This window comes from Manihot esculenta, chromosome 11, assembly GCF_001659605.2.
Source record: "Manihot esculenta cultivar AM560-2 chromosome 11, M.esculenta_v8, whole genome shotgun sequence".
Taxonomy (NCBI): domain Eukaryota; kingdom Viridiplantae; phylum Streptophyta; class Magnoliopsida; order Malpighiales; family Euphorbiaceae; genus Manihot; species Manihot esculenta.
The window spans coordinates 10,163,035-10,185,601 of record NC_035171.2 but is presented as its reverse complement, the minus strand read 5'-3'; the positions used below and the strand labels follow the sequence as shown (position 1 = coordinate 10,185,601).

Sequence of the window (22,567 nt, the reverse complement as noted above, 5' to 3'; positions counted from 1 at the left end):
TCAATTAGGCAGATAAGCAACTTCAACTTCACCATATTTTATCCGGCTATGAACGTTAAGGACTACAAGAAGATGAAAAGAACAATAATACATGTTCCTTGGGGAAGGTGGAGTCATGTTTGGATATATTGAGAAAAATATTATTAATGTTAAGGCTATGTTTGTTTAACAAGAAATACAATTTTAAGAATATTTTTTAAGATTTTTTGATATTTGAAGTAGTTATTTTTAAAATAGGAAATTATTTTCTTTAATTTTAAAATCTTATTAAAGCCACTATAGTAAATTTATTAAAAATGGTTTATTTTTAACATTATAGAATTGATAGAAAAATAAATTATCCCTTAAACTGATCAGCAAACAGTAAAGTCCTCAATAATCCCTTAAACTGATCAGTGCTTCTATAGACAACAATCCGTACCAGATCATGAAGCCAAAGTTATGGATAGTATTGTGATTTAAATAATATATCTAATTTATGTGAAGTGCGTTACAGGTCAGAACGCATGGATGGGCAAACTTTCAGCACTCCAGGTTCATGATTCATGAATGCAAGAACTCCATTTAATAAGCATGTCTAAAAGTAGTCATTACATCACACACATATACAGAGTACCTTGACTTGAACCTCCACAATTATCTCACATCACCCAGAGGAGATTCAGAACTCCCTGTCTGGGAACATAATAGGAGCAACCAGAGACCAAAGATAGAGAGATGCAGTTGCCCAGCCTGTAATGATCCGGACCCAGACAGATGGCCACCCCACATCGACTAGCTTTCCACTCTCCCCAACTGAGGTTGACCACCCAGTCAAAAGCATAGCCGAATACATACTAGCAAGGGAGAAGATAATATGGAAGAAGGCATAAGAGTATGTGACTGGCTTAGATTTCTCTTTGTCATCGTGCTCTGCTTCTGTCTTGTTCTCCAATGGCAGTAGAGGTTTCCCTGCAACTCCCACCAGGGAATTAAATTGTCAGATCTCAACAGAAGACGTCACTCATCCTCATGGCATAAAATGTCTAACCTCATCAGCTAGGGGGAATAAACACAGCAGGGCCTATACTACAATAAGTTTGTATTCCTTTCACGACCAAGTGCACAAAGCTGCTATTATTCAATTCCCTCATCTTGTTAGCAAAATTGCAGACAATATACAAAATTTCAAGCTAAAATATTTTGTCCAATTAGATTTCTGATTATATTTCCTTAGTGCATCATCCAAATGATATCTAGAAATTTGAAGAAAATTCCCAGATATTACCTGCACGGGGTGAGCTTGGTGGGGAGAGAAGAGTTGTAGAGGACCCAGCACGTACAGCAGAATAGACAACTGATAGAACAGTTGTAACCAGGCCGATGGTGAGGGTGCCAGTGGAAACAGCTTTAGAATGTTTGTGAAGACCATTGCACTCATATTCCCTTGGTTCACTGGCAAGTCCACTGTAGCACAGGTACATGCAGTAAAAGGATATAACTGATGCTGGGAAAATGCTACCACTTACCTGTTTTCCACAGAAAAGATGGTTCATGAGAAAACAAATCACCACTTCTCATACCAAGAACGAAAACAGTACATCCAAGCGCCTTTTTTTTTGGGTAAAAAAGGTAAGAAACAGCACAAACTTAGAAATCATAGCATTCCTCATAACAAGAATGAACAAAGGGTACAAGTATGCACTTATATTCTCTATGTAAACATCACAATTGAAAAATTAATGCTATTAACAATAATAAATTGAAATTTTACCAAATATGTAAGTATACATGCATGAGCTATCCTACAACACTTGCTGGCACTACTCACTGAGAACATAAGATCTTGTGAGCAATGGATAGTTATGTTTGCAATTCAGATTGCATATTTCTGAGGACCATGGTAAGTGGAGTTGCATTCTGGAAAGCGTTATCACATTCAATTCTGTAGTATCATTTATAGAAGCCATTCGAGGACATCATTAAATGTAATAACAGTATATCAATTGTGCTTTGAGCTATGCTTTGTTTGCAAAGAGTTCATCAATTCAGAAATCTTTCTGAACCTGCTTTGGCAAAACATGTGGAGGGGAGACTTTGAATTTGAACAATCCCATGCTCGGATATGTTACCTACTTTAGAAATCTAACAGGAAGCTTTGAGAAAAACTAGTCAGATCACTACTCCAGTAGATATGAACACACTATGCTTCTGTAAAAACTCATTTTGATTCCAGTTTTTAATCAACCTTTGTCTACTAATTACTATCTTTCTTAAACATAGAATCACATGTAAACAGTGGAAGTGTTGATTCATAACCAATCATAATCCTTGGGAACAGTTTACATGACAGGGAAAGTTTTTGATATTTTCTGAAAATTTTTGTGTTCTCCAATTGAGCAGCTCTGATTTGCATCAACCTGATTGACCTTCAATTGACACTAAACCAAACAAATCACTAACCAACATACAGATACAAAGGTGGTGGCATTGAGTGCATGCTACAATACAGTTTCTTCTTTCATGGAAATGTTTGAGAGGTATATAAAATGATTAACAATCATAGTTATTAAATATAGTGGAATTCAGAAGTGTAAACTTACAGCAGGATGGAGTGCAACAATTGCAAAAACAAACACGAAAATCAAGGTCATAACAATAAAGAAGGTGTTTAAGCCACAGTCCTGTCCAGATGGTGTGAACCAATGGAAGAGAAATCCCGAGAAGACAAATGTTGTCAAGTAACAGACAAGTGAAACAACAAACAGAGCAATATACCTGTACAAGTGAGATTGCAAAATAAGCATGGTCAAATTACTCATTGAAAAAGGAGAAAATGCGTTAGCAAAACAAAAGGTGCCACAGCATATTTTAGATTAAACTAACCAGAATTGTTCACCATATCCAATCCACTTGTCATTCCATCCATGAACAAAATCCAACAAAAGTACAACTTGAACAAGAAGAAACAATCCTGAGCCAAATTTGGATATTGATTCTGCATATACAAAATTTAGCAGTTGGATTCTAAAAGTTTGAAATGACTTGTAAAGAAGAATTAGATTAGACAATCAAAATCTAAATATTCAAGGCAAAAGGAACGAAGGATGGTCAAACTGATTACCATAGAAGCTGACTATCTCATTTGGAAGGAAAAACATAAAGATTACCAAAATGCACCAACAAATAACTTTCATCATCCATCCACCATGGTGCAAACTGTCACGAGGATCCTTCTGATTTTTTACACCAACCATTAGAACAGCTAGAATAGTGAAGAACATAAAATTTCCCAAGCTAACACGCAGCACTGCATCAGTTTCAAACCATTCCCTATCGGGTGTCTTATGGAAGTGATTGATCCCTGAATTCATATTAAAACGAAATTAGAATAATCAGTTAAAACTATCTGAAACTTGTGTGCAGCAGCTCATTGACTAATTTGACTTCAACTCATTGTGATCAATCATCTTTTTTCAGGACTGGCATCAAAATTAAAGCAGTAAGCTTGAAGAAAAATTATAACAAGCATCACACACACACACAAAGTCACAAACAATTGAATTCAATGCAATCCCTTCTTAATGATCTACAATTGGGGGAAAAAAAAAACTTACAGGGTAGCTTCTCCATGAGAGGAGCGGCGACCTCACGAAGAATCCATGAAACAATCAGAGACAGAGCAAAGAGACCACAGTATGCAATTCTGGCGGATCTCCTGCTTATCCCTGAAACAACTGTGCGGCAAGCATCACAGGCACAGGCTGCACAGCAAGACGCAAGGCAAGAAGCCGCCCACATCTTCTTCGACAACCAATCAACCGACTTTCAAATCTAAATACAACATATAATCATCATCAAGCAATTGTGCAACAATTAAAATCAAAACCCTAAACAGAATTCATAGCGTTCATCAAGGAAAGATGATGGAAACCCAATGAACATGAATGTTGAAGAGAATTCCTTGGAAATCAAAGAATTGGATACAAAAATGAGGAAATTGATTGCGAATACCTATGAGAATCCGAGAGAGGAAAAGGCAGAATATTTTGTGATCAATAACAGTCGAGAAGAGGAATTTGCAATCTCTCACGGTCTAGCAAGGAGTCAGCTTTTGTCCTCTCCTCTCCCCTCCTCTGCGATGCTCCTTTATGCTTTTCCTTCTGACACGTAAACGCCTGCCGTTGATTTCCAAGGTGGACCATCCAAACTATTGGTAAACTTTTTTAAATTAGTAAGAGAATCTAAATTCGTTGGTAATTTATTTAAAAAATTACAAAAATAAATTGAAAAATTCTTTATAAAATTTTATAAAATTAATAAAAAAATATCATATTTATCTGCTAATAAATTTATTGATAAATTTAAAATAAAATTTTATATTTAATTTTCACTTTTTTAACATTCATATTTTTTTATTAATAAATTTTAAATTAATGGTAATTTTTAAAGGAAAATTTATTTTTTTATCCAAATTTAATAAAAATCTGTATTTAAATATGTTATTAATCCATGTTTTATAAATATAATACCTTCTTTTTTTATTATTAATCTATTTTATTACATTTATTTTTTTTTAATTTCACTTTCTTATTTTATAATTTTTTTTTTCATTTTATTTTATTTTTTTTCTTTTTTTTCTTTTTCTTCTTTCATTCTTTCCCTTCTTTTATTATTTTATTCGTCTTTTCTCCATAATTTTCTTTTTAATTTCTCTATTTTCTTTTTTTTTTCTCTCATTTTCTTCATTTTCTTTATATTTTTCATTCATTTTAATTTCTCTCGTATTATTTTTTTATTATTTTCTTTTTATATAGAAAAAAATAATAAAAATAATAATAATCATATAATTTTAAATATTACTGAATTAATAAAAATAATATTAATAATAAAATTTATTATTTAATCAAAATAATAATTATTTTTTTAAATTATTTAAATTTTTAATAAATAGTAAACCATTAATAACGGATTTTTATATTTATTAATAAATTTTTTTTCTTAATTTATTAATAAATTTAAAATCTGTTAATAATAATAATTTATTTACCAATTAAAATTTTTAATAACAGATTATAATTTATTTATTAATGATTTTTTATTAAATTATCAATTGAAAATTTTATTAATAATCTAAAAATTTCTTCTATCATTATAAATAATTTATTTTTTATATATTTTATTCCGTTAAACTAAAAGTCACTCCAATTCTACTTAACAATGTACTTTTTTTAATTTAGCAAAGTTAAATTTCATGAATTAAATCATTAATTTTTAAAAGATTAGGATATATGAATTATTTTTTTTATATTATTTAAGGGCAAAAGAATAATTTATTCCAAAAACTGTCATTGCTTAGAAAATTAATGAAAATAAGGAGGATAAATTTTCAGTTGGACCGACAAAAAAACGTCGGTTAATTTATTAGATTTTAAAAATTGAGAGAAATATATATTAATTTTGATATAATTTCAAAATTAAAATATAATTTATCCTAAAATATAAAATAAATCTCATTTTATCTTTGAACTCTAGCTAATTGTAACGACCCAAAAATCGGACCGCTACCGGCGCTAGGATCCAGATCGACTTAAGGTCGTCGGGACCCGTAGCAAGCCTAACATACATCTTGTACATCTGGTATAATCGCATACATGATCAACATAAGCATAAACTTTAAAACATAAAACTGTAAACTTTTTTTTTCTTTCAAACACTATGCTTAACCTGTGCATGCACAACTCATAATCATATACCCCCAACACTAGAGTTCTCATCAACTACTCTCGTGGGGCAACATACATTAAGCTTGGCTTTTCCTGTCTCATAATAAAACATACATAAGGATCATGTGCAAAGGGATTAACCACACTTCTAGGGCAAAGCACAACTCTAACTATTACATTACATTATTTTACATCATAACATATTACATTTCGATACATATCTCTACCTTACATCATGTCCACTACTAAACTATTACATAAACATGACCATGGACATAACCTGCTGATCTCCTGACTATCTCTGACCCTGCAAACCTGGGGTTAGGGGAGAGGGGTGAGCTAAAAAGCCCAATGAGCAGAACTAAAGAGAAAAACAGTTTATTATATCATATGCTTTCATGACATGCATCACATCACAAACAATACACATCAAGGATGAATTCGTCACCATTAGCCCTCTACATCTAGATTTCATCTCATAACAAGTCCAACAATGCTCTATGCCAGGGGCGATACGGCCACGTCTGGACTTCATATAGCTCTATGCCAGGGGCGATACGGCCACGCCTGGACTTCACATAGCTCTATGCCAGGGGCGATACGGCCACCCTGGTCTTTCATACTCTATGCCAGGGGCGATACGGCCACACCTGATCTTTTCATACTCTATGTCAGGGGCGATACGGCCACACTTGGTCTTTTCATCTCATATCATGCCATACATGTCATATCGTGTCATATTATGTCATATCACATCATACTGAGGGCTAATGGATCATTCAATATTCATCCACATCATCATACATCGTACTATGCAATGCAACATATTCGTGATCTCTAATGCAACAACCTATTACATAACATGGTATTCATGATGCATGAACATGCTTTGAACATTCAATTTCTTTAATATTAAAAGAGTTATGTTCTACTCACCTTGACTAGCTCTGGACCGACTCTGAAGCAGCTAACACTGCTAAGCACCTTGGTTCCTCGGGTCCGATCCTACATAGGTGGACTCCAGTGAGGTGCCAAACATACTCTAAACAATACATAAACAACTCCCCCTAAAACATCCTCAAAACAATCATAGAAAACACCTATGAAAGGGCTGGACAGGGCACTTTCGGCGGCACTTTCGGCGGCCGAAGGTCCCTTCCAGAGACGAAAGTCATGCAGGTTCGGGGGCACCTTCGGCGGCCGAACCTTCTCTCTAGAGACGAAAGTCAGGCACTTTCGGCGGCCGAACATCACCTTCGACGGCCGAAAGTCTGCTCCAGCTCCGAAACACCACTTTCGGGGGTAAGGTTTGGCGGCCAAACTATGCAACCATAGGCAGGTTCGGCGGCCGAAACCACCTTCGGCGGCCGAACCTGAGTTCTTCTAGAACTCAGCCCTTGTGCATACAAGCCTCCCAACCTCTCAAAACAAGCCTCCAACCTCTTAAAACATGCCTAAACTTCTCAAAACCAAGCATAAACCCTTAATCATGCATAAAGGAGCTTAACAACTAGATTAAACTCCAAAGACAACATCAAAAGCATGCATAGGTAGCTTATGACCCACATAGGCCAAAACCACCAAAACATCCCAAAATCTCACTTGCTCTTTCCCAATCATGCATACACTCTCCCACATGCATAAACTAGCTCAAACATATCACATAAACATACATTGGGCATAAAACCCACATACACCCTAACATGCATATCTACCCATACTCAACCATCAAAACATCTTCAAACTTGCTTAAAACTTCTTTAAAACATAAAGGAAAGCATAGATCTACACTTACCTCTTGAAGATCGAGGGTTGGTGCGACCCAAAGTTTGAGATATGGAGAAACCAAGCCCTTGAAGTCTCCAAGCTCTCCAAACCTTGATCCAAGCTTTAAAACTCTTTAAAACAACCATGTAGCTTATAAAACGTGAAGGATTTGAAGAAAAAGCATGAAAATGACTAGAGGAGGACATGAACACACCTGAGCTCGAGAATGGGGAGAAAACTCGTCCATTTTCGGTCTGAGGGCCTTTTATAGGTGGCCTGGTCGACTACCTTCGGCAGCCTAACGTGCCTCCTAAACTCATGCATGTTCGGCGGCCGAACTTGAGGTTCGGTGGCCGAACCTGGTTTCTGCCCTCACACTTTCGGAAGCCTAAAGCACTCCCGAAACAGCCCCATGTTCGGCGGCCGAACTTGACTTTCGGCGGCCGAACCTGGAAAATGCCTCCTTAGCCTACTCTTTTCAAAACTCAATTTCTTTTCCATTTAAAACCATAAAATCATGTGAAAACATTTTAGAAAACACACTTTAACCCCCTAGAAGACTCTGGCATCTTCAGAAATTCCAGATTCCAACGGAGATTCCGCCGGAAGGTAGGGATCCCGATGCCGGAATCTAGCCGGGTATTACATTCTTCCCCCCTTTAAGAACATTCGTCCCCGAATGTTCAAACAAACGTGCCTTCTCAGAACATAGCATCAAGCATACATAAACAAGCAAGCAAAGCCTAAAATCTCTCTCCAAAGAGAGACACAGATACTAGCTGAAGTACGAACTCCCGGTCTCCTAGGCATACTTTTTCCATTAAACGGTGATTCCAAGTCTTTCACCATCAGGATTCCGTGTTCCTCAACTTCCTGACTTGTGTGTCTATGATCCGCACTAACTGCTCAACATAGGTGGGATTCCCTGCGATCTCCACCTCTGGTTCTTAAGAACCTCACTCGGATTTGACACGAATTCTCATAACCTGGGAACATGGAAACCGAATGGATTTCCTCCATTGAAGTAGGTAAATCTAACTCGTAGGGTACATTCCTGATCCTTTACAGGATCTTGAAGGGTCCGATGTATCTAAGAGCTAATTTACCTTTCTGTCCATAACGAATCACCCCCCTCTTTAGGAGACACCTCCAGCAAACCTCAACTTTCTCGAAAACCTCAACGTGCTTCCACTGCGCCACTCTAATAAACTCTTCTCTCTCTGAAACTTTACAAGCCTCTAGCGGACAACTTCATAACTCTCCTGCTGACTCTCAGCAGTTCTGATTTCTCTTTTTCTGACTATGCAGCTCTTACCCCTTTTCTCTGCCTCTGATTTTCCTCCCTTGACTCAAGATGTATTGCAAGCTCTTTCGACCCGTAAGGATCTGTCCTCATACCTTATACAGGTACCGCCTCCACATCTTGAGTGCAAAGATTACCATCGCCATCTCTAGATCATGTGTAGGATGATTCAACTCTTGCTTCTTCAGCTACCTAGAAGCATAAGCAATCATCCTATCACTTTATAACAACACACAATCTAGTCCCACACGGGACGCATCACAGGACACTCTGACATCTTCATTATTGGCGGACAGAGCCACCACTGGTGCTGACATCAACATTTTCTTCGGCTCTTCAAAGCCCTCTTCACACTGAGTAGACCACACAACCCTCTGATTCTTCTTGATCCATCTGACCATAGGAGCGGCAACTCTAAAGAAGTTCTATATGAACCTCCAGTAGGTAACCTGCCCAACCCGAAAAGCTCTTGATCGATGTCACTACAATGGGCCTGGGCTAGTCAGCTACAACTTCAACTTTCTCGGGTCTACCACACTTTTCCTTTTTCCGACATATCATGACCCAAGAAAGATATGCTCCTTGACCGGGACTCACATTGGGAGAACTGGGCATCTAAGCCATGTTCTCTCAGGATCTGCAGTCCTGATTTCAGATAATGGGCATTCTCTTCTACATTTCTGGGACTTACCGAGGTACCGTCAATGAGGACAATAACGGAGTGATCCAGAAATCGACTAAAACTCTGCTTATGAGGTCCGTGAATACTGTAGGGGCGTTCATTAACCCGAACGACATTCCTAGAACTCATAGTGCCCATATCTGATTCTAAACACTGTTCTCTGTACATCTTCTTCCTTGATCTTAACTGATGGTACCTGGACTTCAGATCTATCTTGGAAAGGCAACCAGCTCCTGCTAGTTGGTTTTAAAAATAGATCGTCGAGCCAAGGTAACAAATACTCATTCTGGGTAGTGACTTTGTTCAACAACTTGCAGTCGATGCAAAGTCTTAGGAATCCATCCTTCATTCTCATAACCACTCTGAAACACCCCAAGGCGAAGTGCTCAGTCGGATGAAAACCCTTAACCACTTACTCTTGCAACATGCTCTTCCTACTACTTTAATTCTGCAGGTGCCATCCTGTAGGAAGGGGTAGAGATGGGTCTGGTCTCTATCATCACTTTCATTTCAAATTCTATCTCCCTAACAGATGGTACACCTAGCAGCTCGTCTGGGAAAACATCTAAGAACTCACTACTGGTACTGAGGCAGGCTCCCTGACATGACTACTGAACTCTCCTGCACGAGCTAGAAACCCCTGACAACCTCTCCTGGCCAACCTACGAGCCTGCAGGGCTGATAACGAACCTCTAGGTATCCCTACTCTGTCCCCCTCTAAGGACTACCTCTGATCCATCCTGACCTCTGAACCTGACTACCTTGTCTCTGCAGACTCAGGTAGCACCACTAGTAGAAGAACCAATCCAACCCTAGAATGACGTCAAACAGTCAAATCTAGAACCGCTAGGCCAGCTGGAAGGCATCTACTCACACATACTCTGGACTATACCGGCAGACTGACTCTGCCACTGATGGATCACACTTGGGTCCACTGACCCAAAGGGAATACCCTAACCCATAAGCTATCAACCCAACCTATCTACGACTCTCGAAACCACAAGGAAAGAGAAACACATCAGGGTTCATAAAAGCATACACATCAAACATAAGAGAGTGAGGTTACCTGTCACCATCATGTCCGATGTGTTAGCTTCTTGCTGCGTCATGGAGAAGATCCGAGCTGGAACTGATGGACCTTCACCTAGGGAACCTGCTGAAGAAGGGGCCGCACCCCTTCCTCTGCCTCGACCACTACCCTGAAACATGGCTGGAGCTGATGGTTGTGCCATACTGCCTGGAGTTGTCTGATGGGACGGTGTCATAAAAGCTGCCTTAGGACACTCCCGAGCTATGTGTCCCTCCTGGCCGCATCTGTAACATGCTGTAGTCCCAAACCGACAGACTCCCTTGTGCGGCCTACCGCACCTTGCACACTCTGCAACCTCTGTGCCTGAGCTCGAGCCTCCTCCTAATCCCAGACCAGACTTTATCTGATTCCAGAACTTGCTCTTCTTTGACCTTCTGAGACCTCTGTCTCTCTTCTTACTTTTCGTGACATCCTCGCCCAGAGAGGAGAGATTAGCATCACTCGTCCTCGGGATTTGGAGACCCGAAGACTGTGCCACAGACTGCTTAACTGTTCCTTGGATGATGGCACTAGCCTCCATTCTCCGTGCCATATCCACTATAGCATGGAAGCTCTCCCTTTCTGCTGATTGCACCAACGAGGAATACCTGGAGTGAAGCTTCATAACATATCTCCTAGACTTCTTCAGGTCTGTGTCAAGACCTTGTCCTGCAAACGGCAACAGCTCCAGGAACCTGTCTGTAAACTCATCTACACTCATCTCTTCCGTCTGCCTTAGCTGCTCAAACTCGATCATCTTCAGTTCTCTGGAACTACCTGGAAAAGCCCATCCAGCAAACTCATTTGCAAACTATTCCCAGGATAAGCTTTCCAACCTTGGGTCCACATAGTTTTTGAACCATTCCCTTGCCTTCTTGCATTTCAATGTGAACCCTGCCATCTGAATGGCTCTACTGTCACTTGCTCCCAACTCATCAGTTATCATCTTCACCGTTCTGAGGTATTCAAAAGGGTCATCACCTGTTTCAAACTTGGGGGCATCCAACTTCAGATAGTCCGTCATCTTTACCTTACCCCCAACTGATGAGCTAGGTTTGGGTGTTTGGGCATCAGGGAGAAATGGCTCTGCTGGTGGAGGAGGAGGTGCAGCATTCCCTGGGTTAGGGTTTGCTGGACCTGGATAAAAGGGTGAGGGTGAAAATATGGGGTACTATGGGTATGGTGGGTAAAAGGGAGGGTAAGGCATAAAGGTGGGGTATGGGTTATAGCTAGAGAAATCCGACGTGCTTCCCATCGGATACCCTGGCCCCTGAGGATAGGGTGTATACTGTGGTGGAACAAAACCCGAGGCCTGAGCACCTCCTTGGGACTCCCCCATATCCTCTTCTGACTTACTCATGCCTAGACTACTATCTCTTCTCTGGATATCCTCCTCTGCTCCCATCACATCCGCTGACATACCACCATGAACTGATCTCCTCCGACTTGCATCAAAAGACCTTCTAAGGTCCCTTGATGTACCTTCTCTGCTTGTTCTACAAGATCTTGCCCTCTGCAGAGCAGGGGGATGGGCATCCATGCCCTCATTCTCTGGCGGAGCTCCAGTCAATCTTACGGATCGACGAGTTCCTCTCATCTCGACTTCTGAAAGCATAACATACCACATAAACATTAGCATCATACGGTTCATATGGAAACACATGAACCTACCTCACATACATTACATACATAGCATAACATTAATGCACATGCATATCATCATGGCATTTCACATCATCATACAAGACAGGACTCCACATCCTATCCTAGTGGACATGATCTCTCCTATTGTGCTTGCCCTTCTATAACCTTTATGAGCCCGACACACTATAGGTCCGACCATGTGAACCTAGGGCTTTGATACCATTCTGTAACGACCCGAAAATCGGTCCGCTACCGGCGCTAGGATCCAGATCGACTTAAGGTCGCCGGGACCCGTAGCAAGCCTAACATACATCCTGTACATCTGGTATAATCCCATACATGATCAACATAAGCATAAACTTTAAAACATAAAACTGTAAACTTTTTCTTTCTTTCAAACACCATGCTTAACCTATGCATGCACAACTCATAATCATAGACCCCCAACACTAGAGTTCTCATCAACTACTCTCGTGGGGCAACATACATTAAGCTTGGCTTTTCCTGTCTCATAATAAAACATACATAAGGACCATGTGCAAAGGGATTAACCACACTTCTAGGGCAAAGCACAACTCTAACTATTACATTACATTATTTTACATCATAACATATTACATTTCGATACATATTGTAATACCCGGCTCGTTCAGGCATCGGAATTCCTCCCGTCCGGTGGAATCTCGGATGTCGGATTCATTTTGCGGGGCATTGCACGGGACACTGAAGTTTTTACAAGGTTTTAGCAAGGTTTTCTACTTATGGTTTTGAAAGGAAAGGGAATGAGTGTTGAAGAGAAAAGACCAAGGAGGCAGAATGCAGGTTCGGCCGCCGAAGGTAATGTTCGGCCACCGAAAGTGCTAGAGGTTCGGCTTCCGAAACTTCACGTTAGGCCGCCGAATGTTGCATGGTTTTGCATGCAGTTTCGGCAGCCGAAGGAAAGGCGGTTGGCCACCTATGTAAGCCCCTTTGACCGGCCATGGAGGGTGTTGGAAGCTCTCTTGGTAGGCAAAGGTGAGGTTATGCTCTTCTTGGATGTTTTCATGGTGTTTTCCTCAAATCTTATAAGGTTTTCATGAGTTTTTACTTGGGTTTGAAGGTTTTGAGTAAAAAGAGGAAGTTGTGGAGCTTGAAGCTTGAGGAGCTTGGTTTCTCCATGTTTTGAAGCTAGGATCACACCAGCCTTTGGTCTAGAAGAGGTAAGTGTGGATCCTTGTGTTTTCTAGTGTTTAAGCCAATTTTAATGGAGGGACAGGGTAGAATTGCATGGTGAGGATGTTTTTGAGGGTTTTTATGCATGAGGATGTTTGTGTGTTATGGGTGTTGTTTGTTGGGGTTTTTAGGTAGTTTTGGACCCCTTTGTGCATATATTTGAGTATATGTTTGCTATGTGTGTTTGGATGCATGTTGAGTGAGGTTTGGGGGAAGTTGTGCATGAGGTGAGCTAGGTTCTGCCTAACTGGAGAACCCAGCTTCGGCCGCCGAAGGAGGGTTCGGCCGCCGAACGTGTTGAGGAGGTGGTTTCGGCTGCCTAAACCTGCCCCCGACGGATTGGACTTTCGTCTCTGGTGGGAAGGTTCGGCCGCCGAAGGTGCCGCCGAAGGTTAGAGACTTTCGTCTCTGGAGTGTGTTGTGGCCCCCGAAGCCTGCCCCCGAAAGGGTTCGGCCGCCGAAAGTGGAGATTCGGCCGCCGAAAGTATGCGAGTTTCGTCTCTGGACAGGGCATTCGGCCGCCGAACCTGCCGCCGAATGTGTTCTGTTTAGTTGTTCTTTTGCATGCTTTGTGTGCTTGTTTCAGGAGCTTGTAGAGGGATTTTGGGAAGTTGTGTGTGAGTTAATAAGAGTATGTTTGACACCTCAATCGAGTCCTTTTGTGTAGGATTGGACCCGACAGTTCAGGGAGGTCGTCAGGAGTAGCAGTTGCAGAGTCAGTCAGGTTTCCGCTAGAGGAGCAGAGGTGAGTAGAACTAAACTTAAATGTTTTATGAAGTAACAGAATGTATGAGCATAATTCATGCATCATGGATGCTATGATTTATATTAGGGTGATTGCATTAGAATCACGAAGTTGTTGCATTGCATTATTCAGTGATAGTGGGAATTGGACCAAGGCGACATCAATAGCCCTTAGTGGGGAGTTTTGAGGTCATGTCTAATTCCAGAGGATTGGACCAAGGCGACATCAATAGCCCGTCGAGGGAGTTTTGAGGTCATGTCTAATCCAAGATGTGAATGTTTGAGCTGTGATGCATTTTCATATAAAGTGCGTATGAATGAACTGTTTTCTATGTTTCTACTCACTGGGCTTTATAGCTCATCCCATTCCCTTAATCCCAGTTTTGCAGGTTCAGGTTAGCTGGGAAGGTGAGAAGCTGTAGAGGGCATTAGCTACGGTATTGCATGTGTAATAGAATAGTGGACATGATGTAGATTAAAGAGATATGTGTAAAGTGATGTAATAGATAGTTAGTAAGACAGTGTGTTAATGAGATAGAATGTGCTTTTGCCTATAGTGTATGTTAATCCTTTGTATATACATGTATCCTGTTTTCAGTTTCTTGATGAGAAATGAGTCGAGCCAGGCTTAATAAATGTTGTGTTTCGAAAACCCAGTGAATTATAACTGTGAGGGAAGACAGGGATTAATTCCTTTGACCCAAGACCAGTTCAGAGGAAAGACCAGGTTTGATTCCTATGATCCATAGAGAGAGGCCAATAGAGAAGACCAGGTTTGATTCCTGTGACTCTATGGTAGCCAAGTTAACTTATGATATGCTGACCCTTACAGAGTGGGTTCTATGACACAGCGCATAGTGCATGGAGGTTACTTGGTAGAGTATCACTGGTGTAGCCCTGAGGGCTAGTTCAGATTAGTATATCTGAGCATTGGGTTCATACGATTGAACCTACAGAGAGTGTTTTAAAGGTTAAGTCTGGTAGTTTTAAAGAAAAGTTTTAAAGAACAGTAGGCCAGTCGGATCATGTATGGGATTTTAACAGGTACACAGAGTTCAGGATAGGCTTACTACGGGTCTAGGCGGCCTTAAGCCGATCTGGATCCTAGTGCCGAGCAGTTTGGGCCGTTACAAAGAGGGTACCGGTTTCCGGGCTGTTACAGATATCTCTACCTTACATCATGTCCACTACTAAACTATTACATAAACATGACCATGGACATAACCTGCTGATCTCCTGACTATCTCTGACCCTGCAAACCTAGGGTTAGGGGAGAGGGGTGAGCTAAAAAGCCCAGTGAGCAGAACTAAAGAGAAAAATAGTTTATTATATCATATGCTTTCATGACATGCATCACATCACAAACAATACACATCAAGGATGAATTCGTCACCATTAGCCCTCTACATCTAGATTTCATCTCATAACAAGTCCAACAATGCTCTATGCCAGGGGCGATACAGCCACCCTGGTCTTTCATACTCTATGCCAGGGGCGATACGGCCACACCTGGTCTTTTCATACTCTATGCCAGGGGCGATACGGCCACACCTGGTCTTTTCATCTCATATCATGCCATACATATCATATCGTGTCATATTATGTCATATCACATCATACTGAGGGCTAATGGATCATTCAATATTCATCCACATCATCATACATCGTACTATGCAATGCAACATATTCGTGATCTCTAATGCAACAACCTATTACATAACATGGTATTCATGATGCATGAATATGCTTTGAACATTCAATTTCTTTAATATTAAAAGAGTTATGTTCTACTCACCTTGACTAGCTCTGGACCGACTCTGAAGCAGCTAACACTGCTAAGCACCTTGGTTCCTCGGGTCCGATCCTACATATGTGGACTCCAGTGAGGTGCCAAACATACTCTAAACAATACATAAACAACTCCCCAAAAACCCCCTAAAACATCCTCAAAACAATCATAGAAAACACCCATGAAAGGGCTGGACAGGGCACTTTCAGCGGCCGAAGGTCCCTTCCAGAGACGAAAGTCATGCAGGTTTGGGGGCACCTTCGGCGGCCGAACCTTCTCTCCAGAGACGAAAGTCAGGCACTTTCGGCGGCCGAACATCACCTTCGGCGGCCGAAAGTCTGCTCCAGCTCCGAAACACCACTTTCGGGGGTAAGGTTTGGCGGCCAAACCATACAACCATAGGCAGGTTCGGCGGCCGAAACCACCTTCGGCGGCCGAACCTGAGTTCTTCTAGAACTCAGCCCTTGTGCATACAAGCCTCCCAACCTCTCAAAACAAGCCTCCAACCTCTTAAAACATGACTAAACTTCTCAAAACCAAGCATAAACCCTTAGTCATGCATAAAGGAGCTTAACAACTAGATTAAACTCCAAAGACAACATCAAAAGCATGCATAGGTAGCTTATGACCCACATAGGCCAAAACCACCAAAACATCCCAAAATCTCACTTGCTCTTTCCCAATCATGCATACACTCTCCCACATGCATAAACTAGCTCAAACACATCACATAAACATACATTGGGCATAAAACCCACATACACCCTAACATGCATATCTACCCATACTCAACCATCAAAACATCTTCAAACTTGCTTAAAACTTCTTTAAAACATAAAGGAAAGCATAGATCTACACTTACCTCTTGAAGATCGAGGGTTGGTGCGACCCAAAGTTTGAGATATGGAGAACCCAAGCCCTTGAAGTCTCCAAGCTCTCCAAACCTTGATCCAAGCTTTAAAACTCTTTAAAACAACCATGTAGCTTATAAAACGTGAAGGATTTGAAGAAAAAACATGAAAATGACTAGAGGAGGACATGAACACACCTGAGCTCGAGAATGGGGAGAAAACTCGCCCATTTTCGGTCTGAGGGCCTTTTATAGGTGGCCTGGTCGACTACCTTCGGCAGCCTAACGTGCCGCCTAAACTCATGCATGTTCGGCGGCCAAACTTGAGGTTCGGCGGCCGAACCTGGTTTCTGCCCTCATACTTTCGGAAACCTAAAGCACTCCCGAAACAGCCCCATGTTCGGCGGCCGAACTTGACTTTCGGCGGCCGAACCTGGAAAATGCCTCCTTAGCCTACTCTTTTCAAAACTCAATTTCTTTTCCATTTAAAACCATAAAATCATGTGAAAACATTTTAGAAAACACACTTTAACCCCCTAGAAGACTCTGGCATCTTCAGAAATTCCAGATTCCAACGGAGATTCCGCCGGAAGGTAGGGATCCCGATGCCGAAATCTAGCCGGGTATTACATTCTTCCCCCCTTTAAGAACATTCGTCCCCGAATGTTCAAACAAACGTGCCTTCTCAGAACATAGCATCAAGCATACATAAACAAGCAAGCAAAGTCTAAAATCTCTCTCCAAAGAGAGACACAGATACTAGCTGAAGTACGAACTCCCGGTCTCCTAGGCATACTTTTTCCATTAAACGGTGATTCCAAGGCTTTCACCATCAGGATTCCGTGTTCCTCAACTTCCTGACTTGTGTGTCTATGATCCGCACTAACTGCTCAACATAGGTGGGATTCCCTGCGATCTCCACCTTTGGTTCTTAAGAAACTCACTCGGATCTGACACGAATTCTCATAACCTGGGAACATGGAAACCGAATGGATTTCCTCCATTGAAGTAGGTAAATCTAACTCGTAGGGTACATTCCCGATCCTTTACAGGATCTTGAAGGGTCCGATGTATCTAAGAGCTAATTTACCTTTCTGCCCATAACGAATCACCCCCCTCTTTAGGAGACACCTCCAGCAAACCTCAACTTTCTCGAAAACCTCAACGTGCTTCCACTGCGCCACTCTAATAAACTCTTCTCTCTCTGAAACTTTACAAGCCTCTAGCGGACAAATTTTGAAAAATTTGCAAAAGCACTGAGAACTCACTTTCAGAAATTACATTTTATTAATAAAAATAAAATTATTAATTTAATTTCAAAATTCACTTTACGTTAATAGTATATTTAAAAAGTAAAATACTTCATTCTAAATCTTAAAATTCTTTATACTCAAAGTTGAAATTTAAAATTATTTATTAAAGAAAAAATCTCATATATCATCATATTTTACCTTATAGAGATAAATTATTAATTTATTTTTTTGATAATAATTGGATTATTATTAGAATTTTTCAAAAATAAAATTTCATTAATGAAAAGGCCTGAATTCTACGATACACCACATTTAAATATAAAACCTATGTTACAAAGCCCATGACTTAAAAAGGAAGCCCAACTTACAATAACGCCTGAGAGGGGGAAAACCAATCAAACCCCACCTAGTTGATCGGCTAAGAAGCCACTGCTGCCTCCGAACCAATCGGTATTTGCCCACTCCGACAGTCGCTTGCCTTGCACTACTAAGGAAGAGTTTGACAACAAAAGCTAAAAGCTTGCAAGAAATCAGGAGCGGAGGGGTGGTTGCTGGATGGGTTGACCAGTATTCGGTTTAAATTGAAAAAATCGATCGAATCGAATTAATTTTAAAATTCAGTTCAATTTTTTATTCAATTCAGTTCGGTTTAATTTTTAATTTTAAAAATTTCAGTTATTTCGATTCGATTCAGTTTTATCAGAAAAAATTAAAAAAATCGAATCGAACTGATTAGTATAATAATATGTTATTTTCAATAATATAAAGAAATTAAATTATATTAATATTAAAATATTTTAATTTAATTTTAAAATATTAAAAATAAAATGTAAAAAATAAAAAATTTATTAAAAATTGAAACCAATCAAACTGAACCGAATTGAATCAAATCAGATTGGTTCGGTTCGATTCGATTCGATTTCTAATCAAAATCAATTCGGTTCAATTTTTATAAATACTAAAATTTTAATTTTCGATTTATTCAGTTCGGTTCGATTTTAAATCAAACCGACCGAATGATCATCCGCCGTGGACACTAGATTCTTAATAAAATTAAAATTTTCGCATCTCATTTGAGTTTTGCATGTCTAATTTCTTTTATAGTTTATAATTTTGAACATTTTAAACAAAATTTTTCGTACACCTAATTTTTATTCCTGATTGTTAATAGCATATTTATTTTATATTTTAAATTATTTTTATTTTATATTGTTCATCTAATTTTTTTTACAATAATTTATTATAATATGTATTTTTATTTTTTATAAATTGATTAAAAATATTTAATATTTACATGTATTTATATTTTAATTAAATTCTTTTAATTTTAATTTAATTAGTCCAATCTTTATATTTTAGTGTAATTTTATCTCATTTATTAATTTTTAAATTTAATAATCTAATTAACATAGCATATTTATTATTATTAGATCAGTTGATCATTACGTCATTTTATATTTTAATATAAATATTTAAATTTTAAATAAATTAATTTAATATTTATATTAGAATGAATTTTAATTAATTTTTAAAATCAAAGATAAATAATATTCCGTTCACATATTCAATAGTAATGAATTTTATTTTAAAACAATATGTTATTATAAAAACTTTTATTTTAAAATAATAATTATAAATATTTTTATAGTGGATATCTTATTTAATTCATAACGATATATATAAAAATAATCAAAAATAACATATTTATTATAAAATTTTTATAATAGTTATTAATATAAAATAAAATCTATTTATTATTTATTATTATTAAAATTATCGATTGCATATTTAATTTTTATATTATTATTATTTTTAAAATTAAATATATTATTTAACAATAATGAAGTATGATAATATTATTTTCATATATAAAATTAGTTTATATTTAAAAAATAATAAAATTTTACATTTAGTATTTTATATTAATTTTTGAAAATTTATTAAAATTACATGCAGTGTTGTGCCAATTTATTTAAAATTTAAATATTTAAATTAAAATATAAAATTATGTAAATGTTTAATATTCAGTCATTTAGACATTAATTTATAATTAAAAAATAATAGCAATAATACATATAATATGCGAGTTAAATTATTAGAATTAAAATTATATTAAAATATAAAATTATATTAATTAAATTAAAATTAAAATAATTAAATTAAAATGTAAATATGCGTAAAGGTTGGGCTCATCCTCCAACTTTGTATAAATCTTGGTTCGATAGAAACCTAAAACACTGATTGAGAACAGCAATAGACATGGAAAGGAACCCAGACAAAAGCATTGGCTCAAGGAAAAAGCTAAGGATTAGTTAAGGAGAACTAGAGAAACTAGAAAAGCCACATAGCTAAAGTACAAAACAAGCAGGTTGGCGAGCATCCAAGAGTGCCATGTCGATATAGGCTGCTGAAACCCATTTGTCTTATCTATAGGATGTAGAAGCCCAATCCATTTCTTACACCTCTAGCCTTTATGCAACCAGGATTTCAGGTATTGTATGTGAGCCAGAGACAATCGCTTCCTAGAAGCAATTTTACAGGCAAGAAAAAGCACCACAACCATATAAAAATTACCATGGATGCATATCTACAAAATCTTCACTGGCTAAAAATTTTCTTATTTAAATACAATTCCAACGCACTCTTTAAACTAATAAAAAAAATTATTTTCTATTTAGATAGAACAGTAGATGATTGAAAACTCTCAATATCAACCGGATGAAGAATTGATATTGCTCCAAAGTTTAATGGTAAAGGTGATATTTCATATAAAAAGGAAAATGTACAGCAAAAAACGCTTAGGATTCGTGCTGCCAGTAGCTATTAGCTTTTTGGTTTTCTTTATTTATTTACATTGACGAAGGTATTATTGTCTTCTCATTTCGTGAAAAAAGAAAAAAACAAAACAGAAAAGGCAATTGATCTGAATCAGATCTCAAACACTGATTACATTTGACGGCCCTTGACGCCTCCAAGCGTCAAATAACGTCCAAAAGTCTAACCCTTCGTCCTCTCACACATAAACTTTAGCAACAATCATCCTCACGCAATTCCAACCTTTTTCCTTTTACTAATTATTTTCTTTAATTAAATGTGCACTTATATATGGTGCTCTTCCTCCATTCCTCATCTGCATCTCTCTTTCCATTCTCTAAATCCTGGTACTGGTAATAGCGTGGATGCTCTGCCCCCGCCATCCATCCCTTTCCCTTCGTAGCCGAGACAAACGGAACAAAACGCAATTGCATCCAAGATTTCAGTTCCCATCTCAACAAAATTACGCATAAGGAGAAAAGTTTGATCCTTTCTCTCACAGTAAGTCTCTCTCTGTTGGCTTTTCCTTCAGATATGAGCAAATTCAATCCGGCTTTCTGCTTCTTTTTTTTTTTCGGGTGATATGCGAATAATGGGTTTTGTTCAATGTGATGTTTAGTTATCTGGGTTTGAATATAAAAAGTGTTTGATTATTTCTTTCAATGTGGTTTCTTGTAGATTTTTTTAGTGAAAGGAAACCAATTTATGATATTTACCTTAACCCTTTGTTTGGATCCATACAGGGGAAATGAAGAGAAATTAAGAGGAGAAACTAAGAGAAAGGAGAAAGAATAGAAATTTATTTCCTTCTCATTGTTGGATACGTTTTTAGAATTAATTTTTAGAAGAGGAAAGAAATATAATTTTTCTCTTTTAAGGAAAAAAAAAAGAGAAACGACTATTATGCCTTTAGTTGAAAGGGCATTAAAGAATCTCCATACAAATAATCTTAACTCCCCCCCCCCCCCCACCCAATTTCCAATTTGGAGAGAAATGTTCATTTTAAGGGATTGAGAGATGCAATTTCTCTTCTTTTCTTCTCCTTTCTCTCTTCTAATTGTTGTCCAAATGCAATTTCTCTTCTTTTCTCCTCTTTTCTCTCTTCTAATGCTTGTCCGAAAGAGAATTTAAAGAAATTAGATTTCTTTCCTTTTCTTTTCTCTCCAATTGCAGAATGGTCAATGTTTTATATGTGAACCTGGTGGATAGATTCTGTGAAACGGGTTGCAGGTCGATGATAATGTGGTTCAATTTCAAAGATTTCATAATTTTATAACATCTCAACAAGGGGAAAAAGGAAAATTATTTGGTTTTAAAATTGATCCAAAAATGTGATTTTGTTACTGTCATTTGGCTTTTTATACTTCTTCCTTCAGTGAACAATTCTTTTCCTGGGCCACAAACACCCATATATGTCTGAACTCTCAAATTATGCACTTTCTGTTAACACTAATACTATGTTTGGATGAGAGGAAAATAAGAGAGGAAGGAAAATTTCAAAGTAAATTAAAAATATTTCCTCTCTTATTTTGTTTGGATTGCAGGAAAATAGGAGAGGAAGGAAAATAAAGATGGAAAATAACAAATTAAAATTCCTATTCAACTTATTTCCAATTTGAAGAGTAAATGGGTGGAAAATGAATATAATTACCTTTTTATCCCTATAAATATTTATTTTAATTACAAATACAATCATTAAATTCAAAAAGTTGCTTTCCCCTCTTATTTTCCTCCC

General features: G+C 38.1%; 1 protein-coding gene across 1 annotated transcript; it reads right to left on the bottom strand.

The window, feature by feature from the left end:
* Positions 1–428: 428 nt before the first annotated feature.
* On the bottom strand, positions 429–4,153 carry LOC110626648 (probable serine incorporator). Its single transcript, XM_021772685.2, has 7 exons — positions 3,994–4,153; positions 3,597–3,813; positions 3,104–3,343; positions 2,866–2,977; positions 2,583–2,757; positions 1,268–1,508; positions 429–951 (listed from the first exon to the last, which is right to left on the bottom strand). The coding sequence occupies exons 2-7, from the start codon at positions 3,778–3,780 to the stop codon at positions 662–664; spliced, it is 1,242 nt and encodes a 413-aa protein (XP_021628377.1). The 5' UTR covers positions 3,781–3,813; positions 3,994–4,153; the 3' UTR covers positions 429–661.
* Between the last annotated feature and the right edge of the window lie 18,414 nt (positions 4,154–22,567).